Genomic DNA, 22,957 nt, shown 5'->3' with positions numbered 1-22,957 from the left:
GTAAGCTCACAGGCCCTCACTGGCATGCACTCCCCTTGTTCCGGTGGAGACTTTGTTAGCGTGGGTCTGGGGCCCCTTGGAATAGGTGAGGGGTCAAGGAATGCGGTAAGGATCCCACACATTAGAGGCTTTTGCAGAAGGGACTGAAGCTTCCTGCTGTTGGCATCTCCTTGCCCTGCTCTCACCGGAGTCGGAGCATCCTGGTTCCTGTCCATATGACAAGAGCCAAAGTTGCCTTGAGACCAAAGGGAGAGTACAGCAAGTGACCACCAAGGACATGGCAGTCACACATCGCTTAACGACCAGGGTACCTTCTCAGAAATGCATTGTCAGGCGAGTTCGTTGTTGTGCAAACATCATGGAGTGCTCTTGCACAAACCTCGATGGTATGACCTACTACACACCTGGGCTATATGGTACTAATCTTACGGGCCCACTGTTGTATGTGTGGTCCATCGTTGACTGAAACATCATTGTGCAGCGCCTGACTGTTCTCGTAGGGGAGCAATTCTCATTTAGTGCCGTGGTCTGAGAGCAGCAGCTTCTGGGGGTACAGGCCAGGTGCAGCTGAGCATTAAATCACTTTGCTTGTGGTAGGGGTCCTCCTAGGCTCCAACTGGCTGATGTGTCCACCTTTTTGCTCCTTGAGGAAGATATTTCCCTGACTTCCCGTGCATCTTCAGCACAGCTGGCCCGTGAGCATGCGCAGTCTTGCACGGTGGCTTTGCGGAGTCCAGCCAGGCCCTCCTGGCGGCTCCTGGCCATGGCCGCGCTGCCCCACTCTGCAGAGTCATGAGAGGGAGCCTTTGGTTCACCTTACCCCCGGCTCTGCCTCTGGGCCATTTGTTTCCTGGCTTCATTTCATGGTTCCATCAGGTAGAGGATGCGGATGGGACCAGATGCAGCCCATCCCAGGCACCTCCCTGAGCCCAGGGACAGTTGGGACTGGTGATTTCTGTAGTAACATCAGGAAAGCAGGGTCTGCTTTGCTGTTCAGAGCTGTGCTGCCTCTCATTTATTTGGGGGGCTGTTGTTAAAGGGAGCGAGGAGAGCGATGTCTGGAGAGGCTGGTGGTTCGAGCTTAGTTATTGTATTCCACCTGCTCTGGAGGCAGTTGTGTATGGTGATGAGAGGAAGGCAGAGGAGCAGCAAGGAAAGATGCTCCCTCCTACAGCCCTTGGTGAGCCCACCGTGTGCTGGGCATTGTGCATGTATTAAAAAATGGAAATGAAAATGTGCTTCTGGGGTGCGGCTGGGCCATCCCTTTGTAGATGAGCAAACAGGCTCACAGGGTTTAAGTGACAAGCCCTCAGACACTCAGCCTACAAGCAGAGGGGCTGACTGGAAGCCTGCTCCTTCCGACCCGAACCGGGCTCCCCATCCTGTCACACGCCGACTTGTGTTAGGTGAACCATAGGTGGTTGCCAGTGTTCAACCATTTTGACCTGCACAAATGGTGGTGGCGTATGTTTCAATTGAATATTAAACACATCCTCTTCCCCCGCTCAGCCATCCTGTCACCCCATCGTACTGCATAGCTTGCTCACCTTCCTGTTGTTGGTGCCCCGTCTGTTCCCCGTCCCTGTCGGTGTCCTACCTTCCTGCTGCCATCTGGAAACCTGCCCTCCGGGGCCCCTTCTCCACCAGACACCTCCACATGCTGAAACCCTGGCTCCAGCACTCCCCTCAGCAGTCTCTCTTCCAGCCTCTCTGAACCACATGAGGCTGAGAGACTGTCCTTCTGCAAAGAACACAGGTCCCCACCTCGGGTCTGACACTGAACAGAAACATCTGCAGAGATGTGGAAGCTGATTTGTTTTTAACAGCTTTATTGGGGTATTTGCATACCGTAAAATTCATCCATTCTAAGCATACAATTCAGTGATTTTTTTTTTCCCATAATTGTCCAGAGTTGTGCAGCCTTCACCATAATCCAGTTTTAGAACAGAGTGAAGAAGCTGATTTTAAACTGTGACATGTGACTAGAGTGCCCCCTGGTACCCGGCATCATACAGACTCGATACACGTCAATCAGAGAGGTTCTAGCCCCAGCTCTGAAGAAGTTGGAGAGATGAGACAGTGAGCACCAGGAAGGTTAAGGACGAGAATCCCACCATCGCAGCAAGCTCAGAGAGCCCAGGCAGGGCCTGACTGGCAGTGTCTTCGGCAGGCTGTGCAGAGAGGGGAGGGGCTGCCTCACTGCGATGTCAAGGCTGGAGGGATGTGAGCTGGGTGCACGCATGGGTGGGTTTTGACAGCGGTCCTAGGGGGCTCCGGGAGCAGAGGATGTTGGCAGGCGATATCCGCCAGCAAGAAGATGCAAACATGAATGTCAGAGGTGGAAAGACGTATTTATGGAATAGTGTTTTCTGTTTTAAATTTTAAAAATAGATGTGTGAAGCACTTGGGTTTCTTTTTAAATAAAGAACAGAGTTGGTTTCTTTTTTGTGTGGTTGCCTGGAAATGCCAGGAGGCTGCCTTTTTTTTTTTTTTTTTTTTAACTAATTCTGCCATACACGGCTCAGGAGCACGCCTCTGCTCTTTTTGGCTGATGTTGACACTGTCCTGTTATTTATAACGTTTCACAGTTTTGGGTTATTTTTTGGTCTTGGCAAATGCAGCAAGCACAGTGGAGTCAGGTGCCAGGGGCTGGACAGATCCCAGCAGAACATCTAATGCACCCGCCCCCCCACACAACACACATGACACTAAAAGATCCTGAGATGCCAACCATTTGTTCCCCTTTTTCTGATCTAAAATAGGGACCTGTCATGACTCGTACTGTTATGAAGGTTTTCTGTATGTTTTGCTGACCTCCTGCACCCGTCGGACAAAAGGATGTTCTCTCTTTTTCTGCCCTGGGTGAGATTCAGTGACAGATCAATGAATGGGAGATAAGCCCTTCACAGACTTTAAATTGGTTTTTAAACCTTTCCTCCTGGTTTTAAAATCTACCCCTTTGGGTCAAAAATCCTCATTCTCTTATCTTCTGTTTTAGGCCTCGGATCGTCTCTCTGGATTTTCATGGTTCAGCTCTCTGAACTGGACCCCCCATCCTGGGGAAGTGTCTGTCCATTGCCTCATTACTACAGATCCCTCTTACTGGAGCCAGGCCTGGGGTCCTGCAGGACCCTGTTCTGAGCCCCTCCCTCACTTTCACATGATGGCACTGGCCCGGAAGCCTGCTCCCTGGTTGCTGGGCCGTGTGCAGGCTCCAAGCACTGAGTATTGTAGGGTGACCTTTGTTTTGTTTCTTGCTGGCCAAATCTCATCCTTCTCTCTTACCCCACGCCTGATCCTTCAGGCTCTACTTCAGGACGTCTGAGCTCTTTCCTCCTCCTGCCCCCGCTGCCCCCGTGCGTCCAGCCGCTGCCGTCTTTTACTGCTGACGAACCCCCGTAGCTTCTGACCTGCTGCCCGCTCTGCCTTTGCCCCTGCAGACTGTTCTCATCGCAGCACCCTGGAGCAATGCTCTTCTAAAGTTAGTCAGATTATGTCACTTCTCTGTCCCCACCCTCCCGCACTAGGGCCTGTGCACTGGCTGTTCCCTCTGCTTGGAACTCTTGTCCCTCAGATACTCACAGGAACAGCTCCTTCAGGTCTTGGTTCAAATGCTGCTTGCTTTCTCAGTGCAGCCCCCCGACCTCGCTGTTTCCGGCTGCAGCCTGTCCCTCAGGACTCCAGTCCTCATCCTGCTCGGCCTTCCCTTTCTTCGTGGCGTTGATCACCCTCCAGTACGCTATGTAATTTACTTATGTTTTCATGTCTGTTGCATTGCTTCTTATTCTCCTCCTAGGATGTAACCTCTCGTGAGGGTAGGAATCTTGGCTTTCCTTTTTTTATTGTTGCCCATGTCTTCCAAGTGTCTAGCACTTCCTGACGCATAGTGGGCGCTCAGTGAAGTAACAAAAGTGCTGGAGACCCACCTCTGTCTCCTTCTCTGTCCTCTCCCCGCTTCCCTGCTCCTTCAAGCTAGTGCTCCTTGCAGTGTTAACCACGTGCTCTCACAGATACAGAGGTCAGGTGTCAGTGGTCAAGGTCAAGTAAGAGTCGATCTCTGCCCGGCACCGTGTGTGTGGCTTCCCTAGGCCGGAGAAAACCATGCTCACCCACCATCTTGCCAGCGGCACATCCGTTAAACATCTTTATGTGGCTTTTTGGAGAGTATGTTCTATAGGAAGTCGTATGAAACCACGAGATCGCGATGTCTGCTTCACCTGTAGAATGAGGGAGGGTGTTGCCCAGAAGTAGACCAGCTCCCCGGTCCGTCGAGCTCTGCTTTCTCAGCAGCCAGGCCTGTCACTGTGCCACACACACACAGAAGACTAGATGTGTCTGACAGGAAGCCAGGGTGTTAGCAAATTAATTTCTGCGATGAATCATAGAACAGTTACGCTGGAAGAGAGCGAGGGTTTTTCTTCCAATGTTTGTAGCCAATGCAGTAGTGGTTTTCAGACTTGGAAATCGCTGGTGCCACCTCAGCTGTTGAGAACAGAAGGGAAGAAGCCGCATAGGTGCAGAAACCCAGCCCAGAGAGGGAGGGAATTCATTCAGAGGCACACAGCATGTGGTCCCATAGGTAAGAGAAGTGTTTCTCATCATAAATTGTGCAGATGGTTGTATATGTAGGCAGTCAGTCTCTGGTCCCCAGCAGGAGGACAGGCCACTGTCATTGTTCTGCCTGCTGTTCCTTGCATTCTAAATGTCAGGCAAGATTCCCAGGTCCATGGAGGGGCTGACCTCATATTCACACGCTACAGGGTCCTGTCTGTGAAGACAGCTGGAGCTTTTTTTTTCTTTTTTTGGAGGAAGATTAGCCCTGAGTTAACTACTGCCAATCCTTCCCTTTTTTTTGCTGAGGAAGGCTGTCCCTGAGCTAACATCTGTGCCCATCTTCCTGTACTTTCTATGTGGGACACTTACCGCAGCATGACTTGCCAAGAGGTGCCATGTCCGCACCCGGGATCTGAACCGGAGAACCTCGGGCCACTGAAGCAGAATGTGTGCACTTAACCACTGCGCCACCGGGCCGGTCCCCAGCTGGAGCCTTTGAGAAGAGCCTTGGGGATTTTCTTAGCTGCTCTTCAGTGGGCTGGCCCTCAGTCCTTGGTTTTCTTCCTCGTGTGGTGGTTACAGAAGAGACTTGCAGCGACAGAGAAGTCAGCGCATTCTTCCTTCCAGCGTGAGGAGTCAGCGCGTTCTGTGCCCACAGGTGCTGCAGGTGTCCTTCCGATGTCTCAGCTGAGTGCCACTGTTCTGTCTGCTGCTCTGGCTGAGGAAACCAGAGAGCCAATTCCTCACCCTCCCAAACAGAAGGCTGGAATGCCCTTGCACCCTTCCTCCTCCGAGCTGGCTGCCCCTTGGCCAGAGGCTCACCGAGGAGCTCAGCCCACGCCTCTCTTCCAGTTTTTGTTGCCAGATGCCCACCATCCTGGGTCCAGCGGCCCCAGAGACGAATAGGCACAAGAAGCCCCTAATCTGCGTTGAGGCAGGCAGGGAAGACAGACAGCATCCGTTAACTGCGTCTGTCCAGTGTGAAAAGCGGTGTACGCATGCTCCACAGAGTGCACAGTGGGTGACAAATTCAGCTGGGGCAGGTCAGGAAGACTTCCTGGAGGAGGCAGCGGTGTGCGGGCAAGGCCTTGAGGAACTCTCAGAGAAGCAGAGGGAAGGTGTCCCAGGCGGGTCACGCTCAGAGGAGTGGAGGTGTGCAGGGCGTCCCAGGAGGAGCGGCAGGTCAGGGTGCAGGGCGGAAGTCTTCTGTCACAGCTCAAGTTTAGGTTTCAAAGGCCGGAGGGAAACTCCTAACGCTCCTTGCAATTTAATATTTAACCCTCTCGGTGTTTACTTGCTTCTTTGAAGTGCTTTCCAGGTCCCGTGGGAACCGTCCCTCACAGTCCACGCCACACGGCTCTGCTTTTGGATGACCCACTGGGAACCTCTGAGGCCGGCGTGCCTGATGCTCGCTGCCGCCCCCGTGGCAGCCGGGGAGGAGAGCACAGAACCTGCTTTCTCAGGAACAGTCTTAATCCTCACGCCACCGAGGCTGTTCTGTCAAAAAATGAAAGCGCTATCTTCCCTGCCCTGCCGCTCGTCCCGTGGCAGACGTGGTGGGTCGAGGGGCTGCCAGGAGGTGTTGATGAGCCATTTTTGTGTTCTTGTTCCCGGCCTTATTTTTTTCATTTCTCCTTAATGCTCTAATCTTGTTGATATATATTTTTATTTTTGCATTTGCAAAAACCCTAGGTCCTTTGAATGAGGAGGGAAAAAGTAAAGAAAACCTAATCTTGTAGGCATTTGATCCTATTGATATTTCCTGTTTCATCCTCGAGGGAGCAGGTTCAGAACCACAACAAACACACACTCAGATACAGAGGTTAGCTTGGTGCTGACCAGAGCGGGAGGGAGAAGGGAGGAGGATGAAAGGGCTGACGGGTCACATGATGGATGGTAATTAGTCTTTGGGTGGTGAACACGATGTAATCTGCACAGAAATCGAAATATGACGATGTGCCCCTGAAATGTGTGTAATGTTATAAACTACTGTTACCTCAATTAAAAAATAGCTCTCAAATGCTATTTCAAATGACGTGGCCTCTGGGCTGCTCCTTTCCTTCTGTGCTGCTTGCTGGACTCAGAAATGAGTTTTCCAGTCCATCTGGAATGCAGGGGGTTGCCGGGCCCTGAGCTGAAAGCTAGCACTTTGCCTTTCTGGGCCCGTGAAAAGCTTGGTTCACACTGAGCACAGGCGAGCCTTCCGGCACGGCCAGCTGCCAGCCTCCTGAACAGCCCGGGGATCTGCCTGGATACCAGGCTCTGTTTCGTAAACTTCCTAGCGATGGTCTGTACACAGAGCACGCTCCCCTGGCTGCGGTGACCACACCATGGCTTCTGGCGGGACTGTTCTCTGTGGCCGCGGCCGCCCGAGGAGGAGGGACGAGATGTTGTTTGTCAAAGGTCTTTGTGTTCACTGGTGGGATCTGGGGCCTTGAGTTTTCCGCCTGGTGGTTGGGAGGGACCCTTTCTCAGATCACAGCCTGCCTGTGCCACCACCTGCCTAGAGTCGGTGCCAGCGCTGGGTGGCAAGCTGAATTCTTGTGGTTGGTTCATCTTTTCTGCTCTTCGCTTATTTGGTGGCGGGGAATGGATGAGCTCTCAGCGTCGGCGGCCTGGGCAGGCTGATGAGTCATTTTTGGTGGTAACACTGTCTGAGGGGCTTGAGGTGGCTGTTTCAAATTCTTCTACTTAACGTGGGAGAGCTGCCTTCTGTCGTCTGGACACAGGCTTCCTGTTGCCCACGCACAGCAGTGCTGGGATTCCCTGGAGTGGGGCCAGATTTGGTGCGGGTGATGGAGAGATGCTAGGATAGGGGGCCACTGGTCAAGTGAAGAGAGAACTCGGAAAACCCCCTGCACCGTTTCACACGAATATGTGACTAGGTGCCTGCCCAAGTCCGAATTTCATAAACGTTTGTTGAATGACTAATTAAACAAATGGGAGAGTGCCTGGTTATGTTAATGCCTGGTGGGGGCCACATCTGTAACATTTTTGGTGTAAGAAATCGAGGTGAGGGTTTTACAGGAGCTGCTCTCCAGGCTGAGGTGGTGTGTAGAGGTGCCAGCCTCTTATCCCATGGACTGGGACAGGGATGATGGAGGGTCCCTGTGTGCCCACCCCGAGGAATTCACTGTCCACAGTGCTCCTTGGCAGTGCCCCTGGAACCCAAGGTGATCCTGACTGTTAAAATAATAATAACCAGCTATGCTGGGTGTAAGCAGAGCCCCGAGGAGAGCACACAGAGCTGTACCCCTGTGGGTGAGCCTTGGGGTGTCATCACCCATTGAGGAGAAGCGGGGTCGTATCCAGTGCAGTTCTCTTTTCAGATCAATGAGACAGCCCCATAGTCACCTTTATGAAATGACTGGTTTTTAAATAAGAAGCCAGGGAAAGCACAGTTAGCAGTTGACTCTAGCACATAAGTCAGAGGTGAGTAGAATGTAGAATTATTAAGAAAAAATGGTTTATATATACATATACCTATAAAATCTCCATCCCAACAAGAAAGGGCTTCTCTTTGTTCTGCCCAGGGACCTGATGCTGACAGTTGCCGTCACTCGTTCAGTAGGCAGACACTGGTGAAACAACTGCACTGTGGCGCTGGGATGAGAAGCTCCACAGGATCGAGGCCTGCCCTGGGAGGAAATGGAATAAGTGATGATGGTTTCCGGGGGACGGGGTGGTACTGAGTTATGCGGGAGCAGAGGCATTCGGTGACGGGCCTCGGATCAGGTCTTGGTTCTGCGACTCGGCCTGTCTGAGCCTCTCCTTGTCTGTGCCCCGGAGGCAGTCCCGTCCTTTGGGGATTGCCGTGGGGAGTCAGTCCAGCGGTAGCATGTCATGTTAGAGGGTGGTGATGATATGAGGAATGAAGGGCACGCGGGCTGGGCGAATTAATTGCTGAATTGGGTCAGTCCTTCCAGGTTGTGAGGTTTAACCCGTCAGCCTGGGTGGCGACTTGGGGACCCGGGGCCTCTGTGGTTGTACAGAGCTGAGACCGCAGGACAGTGGAGTCAGTCACTGCTTTGCTCTGACGGTAAATCACTGTGCCCTCCAACCTCAGCAAGGCAGAGGGTGTACAGTCTGGGGCAGGAAGAGCTCTCTCTTGGGGAGGGCTGTTTGCCTGCCTTTGCCTGGATCCCCTCCTTCATCCCTATGTGATCATTTATGGACGTCAAGATTTATTTTCCTTATCCGGAGACCAGGAACTGTGAACATTCAGATGGCTACATCTTAGAGAATCAAAGAGGAGAGCGAAAAAGGACCCTAGAGATCATGTACCAGACATGGAATCTAGGTTTTGTTTCATGGGCCAACATCCATTGATTGGCAGTGGCCATCGAGGACTGTGTTCAGAAGGATTCTGAGGCCTCATTCCAGGCTCAATAAGAAAGTGTCGTGATTGACTAGCCGTGTCTGCCACTGACACGAGACTAGAAAGGCAGAGAATTTTCCAACCCTGATCTAATCCAACCTGCACATTTTAGAGGTTGGTTTACTTTAATCGTCCGTCTACATTCCTATCCCCGTGTCTACCCTTACAACACGTGCGATATCAGATAGTTCCCCTTCTGTTTTGGAAGCTGATGGCTGCAAACGTCCGTAGCTTTATGTTTAGCTTAGATCAGCGTAAGTGCATTCCATTTCTGCTAAGAAAGGCTGACGTGGGTTTCTCTGTGTCAAGACTCCAGGAAGCAGGTACTGAAGTAAGTAAGGTTTTTCTTAGCCTCAACCATTAGCTCAGGCCGTTGTGGGATTCCCCCGGGGTTGTGGGTGGATGAGGAGGGTGTCTGATGTTTTTGACTCTCCCCAACCCATTGGTTGCTTGTGACTCATTCGGTGCAGAAATCCACAGGGCCTCGTTCCCCTCCCCTACTCTCTGAAAACCCGCTCTAGTAAGCTTAACCACAAAGCATTTATAATTTGACAAACACCACGTTCTCTTACCTCTAGCCTTGCAGTGCTGTTCCCTGTGCCTGAAAAGCTTTGGCTGACCTACCCCGCACATCTCTCCTCACCCTTGACCTCAGCTCAGAGATCATTTCCTTGGGGAAGCCTCGCCTGATCCTCACTGCAGACTAGACGTCCTTCCTCTGCGTTCCCGTAGCGTCTTCAGCCTTTTACAGTTGCTGGTTTTCTTCGTCTGAGCTCAGGGGCCTGTGTTGATTACGGTTACGTTCCCAGCAGGCACCTAGCACATAGAAGGTGCTTGGGAGGGAGTTTCTGTGGGTTTGTTTCTTCCTTGCTTGACTGTGTCCCTGAGCTGATCTTGCTGGCAGGCACCCAGCGGAGAATCTTCTGATATGTTTTGCAACTACTCAAAACCCGCAGTCTGGAAGACTTAGGAAAATAACGGAAGTTCTTCTACTGAAATCCTGAGAAATTGGGCATCAGCTTCCCGTGAGACAGGAGGAAAATTCTGCTTCTCTCTCTCTCTTTTTTTTTTTTAAGTTTCCTAGGAATCTGTGTAGGTGTAAAAATCACAGGATGCGTTTGTTAGCAGCAAATGTTTTTGTTCGCTTAGCCTGGTGAGCACCAGCACGTACATCGCTGCTTCATGTGAAGGAGGGCGGAGGTGAATTTCCTAGTACCTCGTTCATCCCCAAAAGGTTTATTTTGAATAACTTTCTCCATGAAAATGTTTCTCAAAGTAATTCCCTACCTTTAAAACCTTTTTTCCCTGCTCTGTTGCAAAATTTAGCAAACAGGGATTCCATGCTTTTCGAGCAGTCCTCTGGGTCACGTTTAGTTTTTCCTTGATGTCGGATGTGTGTTTATGAATGAATGAATGAATGAATCACGGTTGTCATTGTGTGTAACTGCAGGGTGCTGGGGGAGCAGAACCCTTTGTTCTTTCACTGAAGAGCCTCAGAATGTAGTTTGGAGCGCACGCGCGTGTGTGTGTGTGTTTGTGTGTGTCTATGTGTGTAGGCGCGAGCGCTCACAGGGTTTAACTGGCTTAAGCTCTCTCCACTAGCAGCAGGCCTGTCTAGCACTCATTCCCACTTTTAATTTGCTCTTTTATCTGCTGTGAGCTGGGGAAATGGATCATCAGAGTTGCTTAAATTGATCTAAAGTATGATATAATTGGATCCTTTGGGCTTTGCTGTGCACGGAGTGCACAAAATTCACCGTGTGAACTCTGCCTGATGTTTGGGCTCATCTGAGGCCCTTCCAGCACCTTCCTCCTGGGTCGGCTCCGCTGGTTGCAGCCCCAGGTGCGTGGCCTCTGCAGGTGAACTGCGTGGTAGGAGGAGGAGCGGCGGCCGCTCCGAGGGGTCTGCAGCGATTCCATCCTCCGGGGGCTCAGCGCGCTTGCCAGTCGTCTGGGGACTGACTGAGGGGAGGACCGTCACGTGGGCGGGTGCGAGCGCCATGGCTGGCGGAGATTTTGGCGAGACCGATTGGAGGCTGTTAGTACTCAGGCGGGCGTTGCCTTTTCTTTTTGTCAAATCTGAAAATGTGGCTGATGGTCAGCTCAGCGTTCATCGAGAAGTGAGTGTTGTGGGGATGTATTTCTGTCTATGGATTAGAGCCTCTCGGGCCAAATAAAAGGCCTGAAGAGAAAAAAAGCTCAGATGAGTCTGAGCATTTTTGCATTTCAAACACTGATGATGCTCCACACTTAATAGTGAAGGGAAGGGTTTGACCACAGTAGATTGATGCGCAAGACTGAACCTTATTCCTCAGAGCGTGGGATCTGAATGTTCTGCAGGGACCCTGCGTTCCAGCACCCTGTCCCTTCCCGCCCACCCTCAGCCTGGGAGGCGGGAAGGGGGATGCGGTTTCAGTCGAGCGAATGCCCAGCCCCGGTTCTGAGACTTGGCCGTGCCGTCATCATCTCAGGAAGAGCCGTTTTTAGCTATTTCTCAGTTGAGAGGTGTTAGGCCGAGGTCACATGTTACTCCATTCATGCCTTACACCCAAGGACCCGAAGTGAACCACAGCACTAGCGTCTGGGGCACGACTTTGGGTTTTTTCCATCCCAGGGGTCATTGGTGATACTCTGGGCCATTTTAACACAGTGCAAGTGGGTATTGGCGAGTCTTTCGAGAAAACGATGCTATTTCTGGCATGTCCCTTCTCCACCAAATAGAGCAGCATATAATGAGAAGCGCACAAAGCCACAGGATTTTTCACCTCAAAGCTGTCCTGCATGTCACTCAGACCAGCTGCCTCCATTTCCTGGATGTGGAAACTGAGGCTGGGAGACAGCATGTATGGCTTGTCCTAGTCATGGGGCTCCTGGTGACCAAGCCAGGTCTGGAGCCCTGGTATCCTGACTCTTGTTTATTTATGTGGTCAAGACTCATAAACTGATGAAGACACGTTCGGCCTCGAGTGTAATCAAAGGGACACAATGTAAAATGATGAAACATAGTTCTTTGGGCTATCCAACTGGCAAAGCTGAGAAAGAGTGGTAGGACGGTGTTGGTCTGGGTGTGGGGCAATGGGGCTTGTCTGTATAATGGTTGTGAGAGTAAAATGGTAATTTGGCCATAGGAAAAGCTTAAAAGATGAGTTTTTCCTAAAGAGGGAAATAAGAGTGTGCATAAAGAATTAGCCTCCAAGGTGTTCTTTGTAGCATCATTTAGATTACAATAGGGAAAAATTGAACCTCTGGAAGGGAATTGGTTGTATAAGTTTGTGGCCTTTGTACAAAGCATGGGACCATCGAAAATGATGTGAATGCATTGTCTGGGATTTGCTTTAGAATACTCCAGCCAAACAGAGAAACTGAGGAAGAGGGAGGAGGGAGATGAAGTAAGATGTGCGGAAGGTTGATAACATGAAGCTGGCTGATGCGTATGGGGGTTCGTGACACTCTTCTCCCTTCTCTGTTTGAAATTTTGTGTTAGGAAAAGGTACAGTTGTATACAGCCTTGTGTTAGAGTCGACTCAGTATTTCCTATGGGAATTATCCCTCCTGTTGTACTGTGCTTGTGTACCACACGCGCTAAAAAGAGATGCTGATGTTCATTGATTATCGTGCAAAGATATTTATGATATTGTTGAATGGAAAGGCCACAAATAGTTATGTACAGAATTCTCACTTGGTTTAAAAAATAAACAAGTCCATATGTAGAAAACAGATGGCGTGTGTATACCTAAGGGGATACCACTGGGTAGAGAGATGTTTTTTTTAGCTTATCTGATCATTTTTTTTCCCTCACAGCAGACATGTGTCGCTGAAATTTTATGAACAGTTGTGTGTAATTAAATGCGTTGCTCTTTTGATTTAGGGAAGAGTATGGAGGAGATCAAGAAGGTGCTGCTGCTGGTGCTGGGCTGCGCCGTCCAGGTAGGGGTGGGCCGGGGGCTGGACAGGGGCTTGGCCATCGTGTGTTTGCACTTCCGGGGATAAAATGCCCCTTAAGTGAAGCTGCCTTCAGCCCCACATGACAGAAGGTCACTGTGTTCCCAAGAGAGAAATGACCACCATCTAGGGTGGCGTCTTAGCTTTCTAGCACCGGGGCACCTGGGCAAGAGGTCAGGTGGGGTTCCCTCAGGCCAACGTGCCATCAGCAAATTGTCCCTAGTATAGGAACATCTGAAACAAGGATCAACAGACTACAGCCTGTGGGCCAAATTTGACCCGCCACCTATCTCTGTAAGTAAAGTTTCGCGTGACCACAGCCACACTCAGCCTTTACGTATTATCTGTGGCTGCTTTCACACTGCAGCAATGGACTGAGTGGTTGTAACAGAGACCGAATGGCCGCCGAGTCTAAAATTTACCACGTGGCCCTTGACAGGTGAAGTTTGCCGCCCCTGTCTTAAGCCAGGTGTTGTCCATCTTTACATGTCCAAGAATCACCTGGAGGTCTTGTTCAAAGTGCACATTTGTGTGTCCCACCCCCTGTGTTTTCAGTCGCTGGGCTTTTTAAAAACAAATCCCCCAGTGATTCAGATGTAGGCGGTCTGAGCAACCTCCAGAGAAACCTCAGTAGAAGGGCTGGTAGGGCAAGAGTGTTCTTGGTTATAAAGGAGAAAGCCCCGGATGAGTTGGGTGGTTCATTTTGAAACTGCGTGTCCGTGGCGGCCCCAGGTGGCCCTCACTTGCAGAATGCTTCTATTAACACGTGTGACCCTCCGCAGTGTGAGAGGAAAGAGGAATTTATTGAAAGAATCAAACAGCTGGACATTGAGACCCAAGCCGGCATCGTGGCCCATATCCAGGAGGTAGGTGTGTGGCTCTGTGGGCTTGGCTGTGGGCGGCACTCCCCTGGCAGGCTCTCTCCACCGGCAAAAAGTTTAAAGAATACATCACCCCTTAACGATTTTGCTAATTTTGGGTTTCAGACTCCACAGAAAAATTGATTCTATTTGGAAAGGTGTAGCCACCAGCAAGCTAAAATAAAATGAGAGTAAAAATAAAAATTAAAAAAAAAAACACCTCAATCAAGTCTTCTCTTGCCGCTTCTTCTTGCCTAATATGGACTGAGACTATTTTTAAAAACTGTCAAGTGATTTAGGCTCAGAATTTGATTTACAGGCCCTGAAAATGTATTCTGGCAAATGTCAGCCTGCTTCGAATGGTTGATCTTTATGGAGAGAGAGTCTCTGCTTCTCTCAGTGACATGGCAGAGAGACAAGCTGACACCACTTGAAAAAACCGGCAAGTCCCAGGGGGCTGTCTGCAGAGATTCAGCCCCGGGGGAGGGGTCAGAAGGGCTTTGCACTGAGGGCAGCGCCCCTGGCGTTGACCTTGGCAGCGGTGGTATGAACTGAGAAGGTGATTGCCCTGGAAACTGAGCCTGTCTGGGCAAGCACCCACCTGAAAATTTACTCCGCTGACTTCTGCCCTCACCCTCCCTCCAAAAGGAAGCGTGTGTGTTTTAATTAGGAGATCTGGTTCAGCCTTCAGTCTGATTGGCCAGATGGGATAAATGCATGACAGGGACGTGAGCAGGAGCACGTAAGAGCAGGTGTGGAACTGGCAGGGGCAGCTGAACACAGAGCCTCTCACACCCGTGCAGGGATGGGCTGCGGCTAGGCTGATGGGCCTCCACAGCCGCCAGCGCACCGTGGGTTGGTGGGTTCTGACTCACGATTTGAAGCAGGAGGTAGATGTGGCTTGTTGTGGGTAGAGGGTCCAGCAATGTTGGCATCAGGAGAAAGTCAATATTGTAGTAAATATTCTCCACCGTTCGTTGTCGGTGACTGGCCACCTGTTAGCCTAAGAGCCATTCTGCCTTTTCATTTTGCCTGCGTGTCTGTGTGTCTTGAAATTGTATCTATCTGGGGATTAGGTCCTTGAGACTAGCCAGTTCTTTGCTACTCAGCCAGCAAGATTTAAAAAAAACAACCAAGAAGGGATGCAGCCAAGAGTCCTGCGTGATGATCAAATTCAGTGGCTGGCAGTGGGAACTGGGCTTCAGAATTAGTTGGCTGTTTCTTAAACCTTCAGGGGCCCGGGCCCCACAAGAGAGACACACTGAGTCAGAATCAGGGGAGGAGGGCACGAGCCTTTAATTAGAAGCTCCCTGGGTGACTGTTGTGTGGGTGGTGTTGCGCCCCTGAACCCCCTGAGACATGCAAGGCCTTTCCCAAGCATTGATGTGGAGCAGGCCCTAGCTCTGTGCCTTTCGGTGCTCTGTACCATGGGATCAGACGTCTCCTGATTATCCCAGATCAGCTGAATCCCAACTTTTCCTTTGTAAGACGGGGAGAGTTAAGAAAGTGGGAGTCTTTTTTTTTTTTATTGCAGTCATAATAATTTATATAACATTGTGAAATTTCAGCTCAACATTATTCTTTATCAGTCAATATATAAATGTGCCCCTTCACCCCTTATGCCCACCCCCCAGCCCCCTTCCCCTGTGGTACCCACTAAACTGTTCTCTTTGTCCATGTTAGTTTATCTTCCACAGATGAGAGAAATCATACCATGTTTGTCTTTCTCTCACTTATTTTGCTTAACATCATACCCTCAAGGTCCATCTGTGTAGTTATAAATGGGACAGTATTGTCTTTTTTATGGCTGAGTAGTATTCCATTGTGTATATATACCGCATCTTCTTTATCCATTCATCAGTTGAGGGGTATTTCGGTTGCTTCCACGTCTTGGCTGTTGTGAATAATGCTGCAATGAACATAGAGGTGCATAAATCTCTTTGAGTTGTTGATTTCAAGTTCTTTAGATAAATACCCAGTAGTGGGATAGCTGGGTCATATGACATTTCTGTTTTTCATTTTTTGAGAAATCTCCATACTGTTTTCCATAGTGGCTGCATCAGTTTGCATTCCCACCAGCAGTGTATGAGGGTTCCCTTTTCTTCACACCCTCTCCAACATTTGTTATTTTTTGTCTTGGTGATTATAGCCATTCTACCGGGTATAAGGTGATATCTTAGTGTAGTTTTGATTTGCATTTCCCTGATGATTAGTGATGTTGAACATCGTTTCATGTGCTTATTGGCTATCTGTATATCTTTGGAAAAATGTCTGTTCGTATCCTCTTTCCTTTTTAAATTTTTTTTTTTTTTTTTGAGGATTAGCCCTGAGCTAACATCTGCTGCCAGTCTTCTCTTTTTGCTAAGGAAGATTGGCCCTGAGCTAATATCTGTGCCCATCTTCCTCTACTTTATATGTGAGATGCCTGCCACAGCATGGCTTGATGAGTTGTGCGTAGGTCCGTGCCCTGGATCCGAACCAGTGAACCCTGGGCCGCTGAAGCAGAGCATGCAAACTTAACCACTATGCCAGCGGACCAGCCCAACCTTGGCCCATTTTTTGATCAGGTGGTTTTTTTGCTCTTCAGTTGTGTGATTCTTTATATATTTTGGAGATTAACCCCTTGTCAGATAGACGTTTTGTAAATATTTTCCCCCAGTTGGTGGGTTGTTGTTTCATTTTGATCCTGGTTTCCTTTGCCTTGCAGAAGCTCTTTAGTCTGATGAAGTCCCACGTGTTTATTTTTTCTTTTGTTTCTCTTGTCCGAGAAGACATGGTATTCGAAAAGATCCTTCTAAGACCAATGTCAAAGAGTGTACTGCCTATATTTTCTTCTAGGAGTTTTATGGTCTCAGGTCTTACCTTCAAGTCTTTGATCCATTTTGAGTTAATTTTTGTGTATGGCCAAAGATAATGGTCTACTTTCATTCTTTTGCATGTGGTTGTCCAGTTTTTCTTACACGATTTATTGAAGAGACTTTCCTTCTCCATTGTATGTTCTTCACTCCTTTGTCGAAGATTAGCTGTCCATAGATGTATGGTTTTATTTCTGGGTTTGGAATTCTGCTCCATTGATCTGTGTGTCTCTTTTTGTACCAGTACCATGCTGTTTGTAGTTTTCTTGGAGTATGTAAGTCAGGGATTGTGATGCCTGCAGCTTTGTTCTTTTTTTTCAGGATTGCGTTAGCTGTTTGGACTCTTTTGTTGCCCCATGTGAATTTTGAATTCTTTGTTCTTTTTCCACGAAGAATGTCATTGGGATTCTGATTGGGATTGCATTGAATCTGTAGATTGCTTTAGGTAGTATGGATGTTTTAACTGTATTTAAAAATTCTTCCAGTGCACGTGTATGGAATATCTTTCCATTTCTTTATGTTAGTATCGACTTCTTTCAATAAAGTCTTACAGTTTTCATTGTATAGGTCTTTCACCTCCTTGGTTAAATTTCTTCCTAGCTATTTTATTCTTTTTGTTGTGATTGTAAATGGGATTGTATTCTTGAGTTCTCTTTCTGTTAGTTCGTTATTATAGAAGTGCAACTGATTTATGTAAGTTGATGTTGTACCCTGTAACTTTGCTGTGGTTGTTGATTATTTCTAATAGTTTTCTGATGGATTCTTTAAGATTTTCTATATATAAAATCATGTTGTTTGCAAACAGTGAGAGTTTCACTTCTTCATTGGCCTATTTGGATTCCTTTTATTCTTTTCTCTTGCCTAACTGCTCTGGCCAAAACCTCCAGTCCTATGTTGAATAAGAGTGGTGAGAGTGGGCATCCTTGTCTTGCTCCTGTTCTCGGACAGATGATGCTCAGTTTTTCCCCATTGAGTATGATGTTGGCTGTGGGTTTATTATATATAGCCTTTATTATCTTGAGGTGCTTTCCTTCTCTACCCATTTTATTGAGAGTTTTTATCATAAATGGACGCTTGATTTTGTCAAATGCTTTCTCTGCATCTATTGAGATGATGGTGTGGTTTTTATTCATCGTTTTGTTGATGTGGTGGATCATGTTGATTGGCTTGCGGATGTTGAATGATCCCTGTGTCAAAAGTGAGTGTCCTCTAAGAAATGGAAGGGCCCTGTCTTTGGTTGTTTGGTTTTTTGTTTTGTTTTTTAGCTATTCTCTGCCTCCATTTACTGAAAAATTTGCGAACTTTGTTGGCGTGCCTACTGAGTGGATAGCCCTGGGTTTTTTTTTTTGTTTTTCCCTGTTGAAGCCTGCGTATTGCTAGTATTTATCTTCCCAAACTGAGAGGGTGAGGACTCAAAATTGGATCTTCTGCCCCCTATGGCAGATCAGAGGGGGTTGAGTTGAGAAGGTGAGGTTGGCAGAGTCCGTCAAGAGGCTGCCCAGTGTGGCCAAAGCAACGGGCCTCCGCCCACAGGGGAAAGAAAGGGGAAAACCAGGTGCTCAGGTGGCCCGTGGGAGTGAGATACAGGCTAAAATGAGAATTGTTGTAGATTATAACATATTTCCTCCCCAAATAACAAGATTATTACGTACTCAACATTCTGACTTAAGATTTTTAACATTTTGCCATATTCGCATTAGATTTTATTTTAAGAAATAACATAAGGTCCCTCTCCTCACCCTCCCACCCCGCCACCACCCGGGCTGCCTTCTTTGTGTTGTAAATTGATGGTGCTCCAGTAAACGTGTCTGCAGACCCTTAAGGGAAATGCTCTGTTGTAAGGAGTGCTTTCTGGTTTTTAAAAAAACATCCATGTCCTCTTTGAGCCCATGGTCTGTATTAGTGGAGGCTGGCTGAAGAGCGTTTGCCTGCGCTTGCTTAAGGTGCCCCCTGCCTGTCACAGAAAATGTCAGAGGGGCTCATCCTGTCAGTGGAGTGAGTCAGCTGGGACCCCGCCAACAGGCATGCCGAGGAGGTGCTCTCGGGGCCCCCAGCCCTCCCTGCCCGGCCTCTGCAGTGCCCTGCTGTGTGTGCCCGCCCGCAGGTGACCCACAACCAGGAGAACGTGTTTGACCTGCAGTGGCTGGAGCTCCCGGACGTGGCCCCGGAGGAGCTGGAGGCCCTCTCCAGGAACATGGTGTTTCACCTGCGGAGACTCATCGACGAGCGAGACGAGTGCACGGAGGTGCGTCGCTCAGAGACACCTGCGGGAGGAAAGAAGCGCTTCGAAATGCCCGGCATGGGGCCCTCCTCCATTCATGTGCTCCTTTCTCTCCCACTGAGTAGTTCATCTCTTTTTGCACCACCTTTCTCCTGCCTCCCTCCTGACTTCTGTCTCGCTGACGTCTTCTCTTTTACTTTCTTCTTGTCTTTCGGTCGTTTTCCACCGAGTTTGAGTGTCGGCACTGTGCTGGGCACGGGAGCCTGCTGCTGAACCCCGGCTCGTTGCCCTCTCTCCTGCCCTGCTGTAGCTGATCGTGGACCTCACTCAGGAGCGGGACTACCTCCAGGCCCAGCACCCACCCAGCCCCGTCAAGTCGTCCAGCTCCGAGTCCACCCCCAGCCCGACCAGCAGCCTCTCCAGCGAAGACAAGCAGCACCTGGCCGTGGAGCTGGCGGACACCAAGGCCAGGCTGCGCCGCGTCAGGCAGGAGCTGTGAGTCCTCCGATGACCCCGGGCTGGCTTTTTTTGCTTTTGTGTGGTGTGTCTCAGACGTGTCTGTCGTGTGGTTCGCTAGCAGGAGAGCTCTGACTTGGCCCCAGAGTCAGCTGGGCTCTGCTCTGGGCTCCGTCACTGTTTGAACGTGGGCTAGTCACCTCCCTCCTGAGCCTGCATGAGGAGGGGATCTACCAGGTCTTTAGGGCTTCTGCCATCCACACTCAAGCCCAGTTTGGGCCTCAAGTGACCACGTACTGGTATGTTTTCTTGGGCAGAGGGAGGATGCAGCTCACCCCATCTGGTGAGCCTGTTCCCCCGTTTTCCTGCAGCTGGAGAATGTCACTTTGCCTGTCACCTCGGGAGCTGCCCGCCTCACCTCCCCACCAGTGGGCCTTGCTGCCTGCCTGGCTGTGGAGTCATGCAGCTGCTCCTGGGGTCTCCTTGTCTGTCCCGCACCCTCACAAGGAAACCCGGTGTCTGGTGGAAGTAATTTGAGGCAGTCATTGAAAACTTAGAACAGGAAAAAGTTTGAGTCCGGAACATTTTTGCAAACCCCACATCCAGATTCCCTCCTCAGCCCAGAAGCCAGGTTCCCTTTTCTTTGCCCGCCGTGGCTGTGGTCTCGCAAGGTGGGCTGTTCCCAGGTGCTCGTCAAGGAAGCCCTCTCACCACGCGTCCCCCGAATCACCCCCAGGGAGGAGAAGACAGAGCAGCTTGTGGACACCAGGCATGAGGTGGATCAGCTGGTTCTGGAGCTGCAGAAAGTCAAGCAGGAGGTGAGTGCGAAGGCCTGTGCGTGTGTGTGGAGGGGGTGGTGGCGGCTGGGATGCCCCGGTAACTGGTCCGGAGGTTCAGGAATGCAACATGGGGAGCTTCCAGGAAAGAGCTCTGTTTCCTTCCCGCTCAAAGCAACGCTGCCTGAGAGCCAGTCGTCCTGAGAACTGTGGTGGGGATGACCAGGTGTCTTAGTGACAGCATGTGGTGACCCCACAGAGTGGCCTGCACATGGAGCCACTTGGCCACTGGAAACTGGCTTCTCCTTGGACATCCAGGAAGCACCACAATGTGGGAACTTGGCTCTCTCTTCCTCCCCAAGAGGGATGCCCTAAGCCAGTCCCCTGCCTTTGCCTACCCCCCCAGAACATCCAGCTGGCGGCTGACGCCCGGTCTGCCCGTGCCTATCGCGACGAGCTGGATTCCCTGAGGGAGAAGGCGAACCGCGTGGAGAGGCTGGAGATGGAGCTGGTGCGCTGCAAGGAGAAGCTGCACGATGTTGACTTTTACAAGGCCCGCATGGAGGTGAGCCCGGGGGCAGGCAGGGCAGGGCGACTGCGGACTCCCCGGAAGGACGCAGGGACTGCTCTGCCCTCGGAGGTTTCTGGGGAGAGGAGCCCCAAGGTTCCCACAGCTGATGGCTTCCCAGAACCTCAGCCTGTCTGCACGTCTGCCTCCCTCTGCTCCTCGTCCATCCCGAGGTGTCCATGTGGGTGAGGAGAAGCAATGTGGTTAGGGGATGAAATGAAGGACACTGATTCTTTCTAGGATTTTCCTTCTTCCACTTCATGCCACCCTCATGACCTTCTATTCATGGATCTCTTTTTTCTGACTTCCTGCCATTTCTGTGACTAAATCTTGCCAGGACTCAGCTTCCTCATCTGTAAAACAGAGATAATTGTACTACTTGGTGAGGTTTTTAAGATGAAAGGGGTGAAATACCTAATATTTGGACAAGTCCCATAGTAAGCCCTCCGTCGTGTAGCCTGCTCTGACACCGAGGTTCTGGGTAGGTGCACGGAAGGGCATCAGGGCTAAGCGGGGACAGAAACCAAAACCCCGGGGGGGTCATGATATTTTGACCACTTACCTCGACTGCCTCATGTCAGCAACGGGTTCCGGGACCCTCTTTTCTGAGGATTTGGGAATTTTGCCCCTGTTGCCAATTCCAGGAGGTTTGGGGGTGGTTTCAGTGAGCTGGGTGAAACCGAGTGGGCGTGTTCGATGGTGAGAAGTCATCCCCACGTCGTCTTACCGTCCAGGAGGCTTTCAAGGGGACTCCACACAGGGCTGGGGAGCATAGTGTTGCCCCCTCCTGCTCTGGCCTCCTGCTGAGCTGTTGGGCCGAAGACCTCCACGTGCTCTCCTGCTGCAGGTGGGCCCTGGGTCCCTGGGCCAGGTGGAGATGGGTTGGGGAAGGCTGTGATCCAGGGCCTGTTTGTTCCTCCAACTACTCAAGGAGTGTCTGTTCCCCTAGGAATGTCAGTGACAGGTCACTTGCCCTACTCCCTGTGGAGAAGGTGCCCTTGGTGCTGCGAGAAAGCAGCCTTAGCAAGGAGTGGGGTGGGAGACCAGCTCTGGGCTTTGTCCTGGAAATGGTCCACTGGCCCTGCTGTTGGAGAAAGGTGTAAATCCCCAGTGCACACAGGTTCTGGGGCATGGACCCATACTGGGGCTTTTCATCGCTTCCTGGAAATGCCACAGTCGGGAGAATCAGCGACAGTCATGCACAAGTTTCCCCCACCTGCAGCCTCAGCAGCCCCTCCTGCACATCGGGGACCTTATGCAGCCCCCAGACAGGACCACAGGTCGAGCGCGCCTCCCACATCTCACCCCGGTACTCTGTCCCATGGAGGGGGGTGGGTTTCAGGATCTAGTCTCTAGTCTCCGTGTTCATTCCTGGCCTTGTCCAAGCAAACTCGCTCGGTCATGCGGACACCTGCCTGGTGCCAGGCCCTGTACCCAGAGCAGGGGCTCTAGACACGAGACGTGCTCTCTGCATTCAGGGAGCTTCCTGACTTTTAGAGGGGTTTCCCCAGGGGGACTCCTCTTCCATATTCTCAAATTCCATGCCTCTGTGTAGTAATAGCAATGTTTTTCATATTGGTTAATAATTTTCATAGTGAAAAGTTACCTTACATTTTGCTTGAGTTTTATGAATCACAGGAGGAATGGTATGTGTTTGCGTGAAACATTTCCTCAGGGGCAGGCAGTGACACACGTGGGTTTGCAGACACTTCGTGGCCAAGGCAGGCTGATGAATTGGGCCTGGGCCACAGAGTCCAGGCCACTATAGAGAGGATGAGGCACGCTCTTCTCAGATGCCCGTAACATCAGGGCTCAGATGACAGCGGAGGACAGGAATGCTTGTGCACTCATCCTTAGGTTGGAGTACTTTCAACAGCCTTGCCAGCTGTCTGGAGGGGGTCATAGGCCCCAACTCTGAGAGTGTTTTAATGAGGGGAGTGGTGTGGTTTGTATTTCAGAAAGCTTGTTCGGGTTGCCTTGTGGGGAACAGATCAGAAGGGGTGTCAGGATGCTGTGGGCTGCAGCGGTCTACCAGCGAGCCAGGGCCCACCTGGAACCAGCACCCCTCTTATCTGCCTGGGCAGGCCCTGCTCCGTCAGCCTGACTGAGCTTACTCCCACTGCCTGCCCCAGGGCTGGGAGGGGCTGAGCATCAGGAGAGCACCTTCTGTGTGCAGGCCCTTTCGTTTGGCCCCGCAGCCCTGCCAGGTAGAGGTTCCCTGTCATGTAGAGGAGGAGCTGAGCTCAGGCAGGTTGACCGTCGAGAGTCACCCGGCTTCAAGTGCAGCCCCGAGTCTGCCGTTCAAGCCTCACTTTCTCCTGCAGCTTCCCTGCACTCACAGGCACAG

At 50.6% G+C, this 22,957-nt stretch overlaps 1 protein-coding gene across 3 annotated transcripts in view; it reads left to right on the top strand.

The window, feature by feature from the left end:
- The window catches only part of CCDC88C (coiled-coil domain containing 88C), a 131,715-nt gene that overhangs the window by 52,420 nt on the left and 56,338 nt on the right, over positions 1 to 22,957 (top strand). The window contains exons 1-7 of one of the 3 annotated variants that reach the window (XM_046647300.1): positions 6,879 to 6,957; positions 12,801 to 12,859; positions 13,657 to 13,740; positions 18,694 to 18,834; positions 19,121 to 19,305; positions 20,003 to 20,084; positions 20,449 to 20,607. In XM_046647300.1, coding sequence (XP_046503256.1) covers positions 6,885 to 6,957; positions 12,801 to 12,859; positions 13,657 to 13,740; positions 18,694 to 18,834; positions 19,121 to 19,305; positions 20,003 to 20,084; positions 20,449 to 20,607 — 783 coding nt within the window. In that variant the 5' untranslated portion in view covers positions 6,879 to 6,884. Of the gene's footprint in view, positions 1 to 6,878; positions 6,958 to 10,148; positions 10,167 to 12,800; positions 12,860 to 13,656; positions 13,741 to 18,693; positions 18,835 to 19,120; positions 19,306 to 20,002; positions 20,085 to 20,448; positions 20,608 to 22,957 lie in introns of those variants that run through there. The other 2 variants (XM_046647301.1, XM_046647299.1) reach the window with 2 other exon arrangements.

The sequence above is a fragment of the Equus quagga genome, chromosome 20 (assembly GCF_021613505.1).
Source record: "Equus quagga isolate Etosha38 chromosome 20, UCLA_HA_Equagga_1.0, whole genome shotgun sequence".
Taxonomy (NCBI): domain Eukaryota; kingdom Metazoa; phylum Chordata; class Mammalia; order Perissodactyla; family Equidae; genus Equus; species Equus quagga.
The sequence above is the reverse complement of the archived record's forward strand: the minus strand, read 5'-3'. Positions and strand labels throughout refer to the sequence as shown.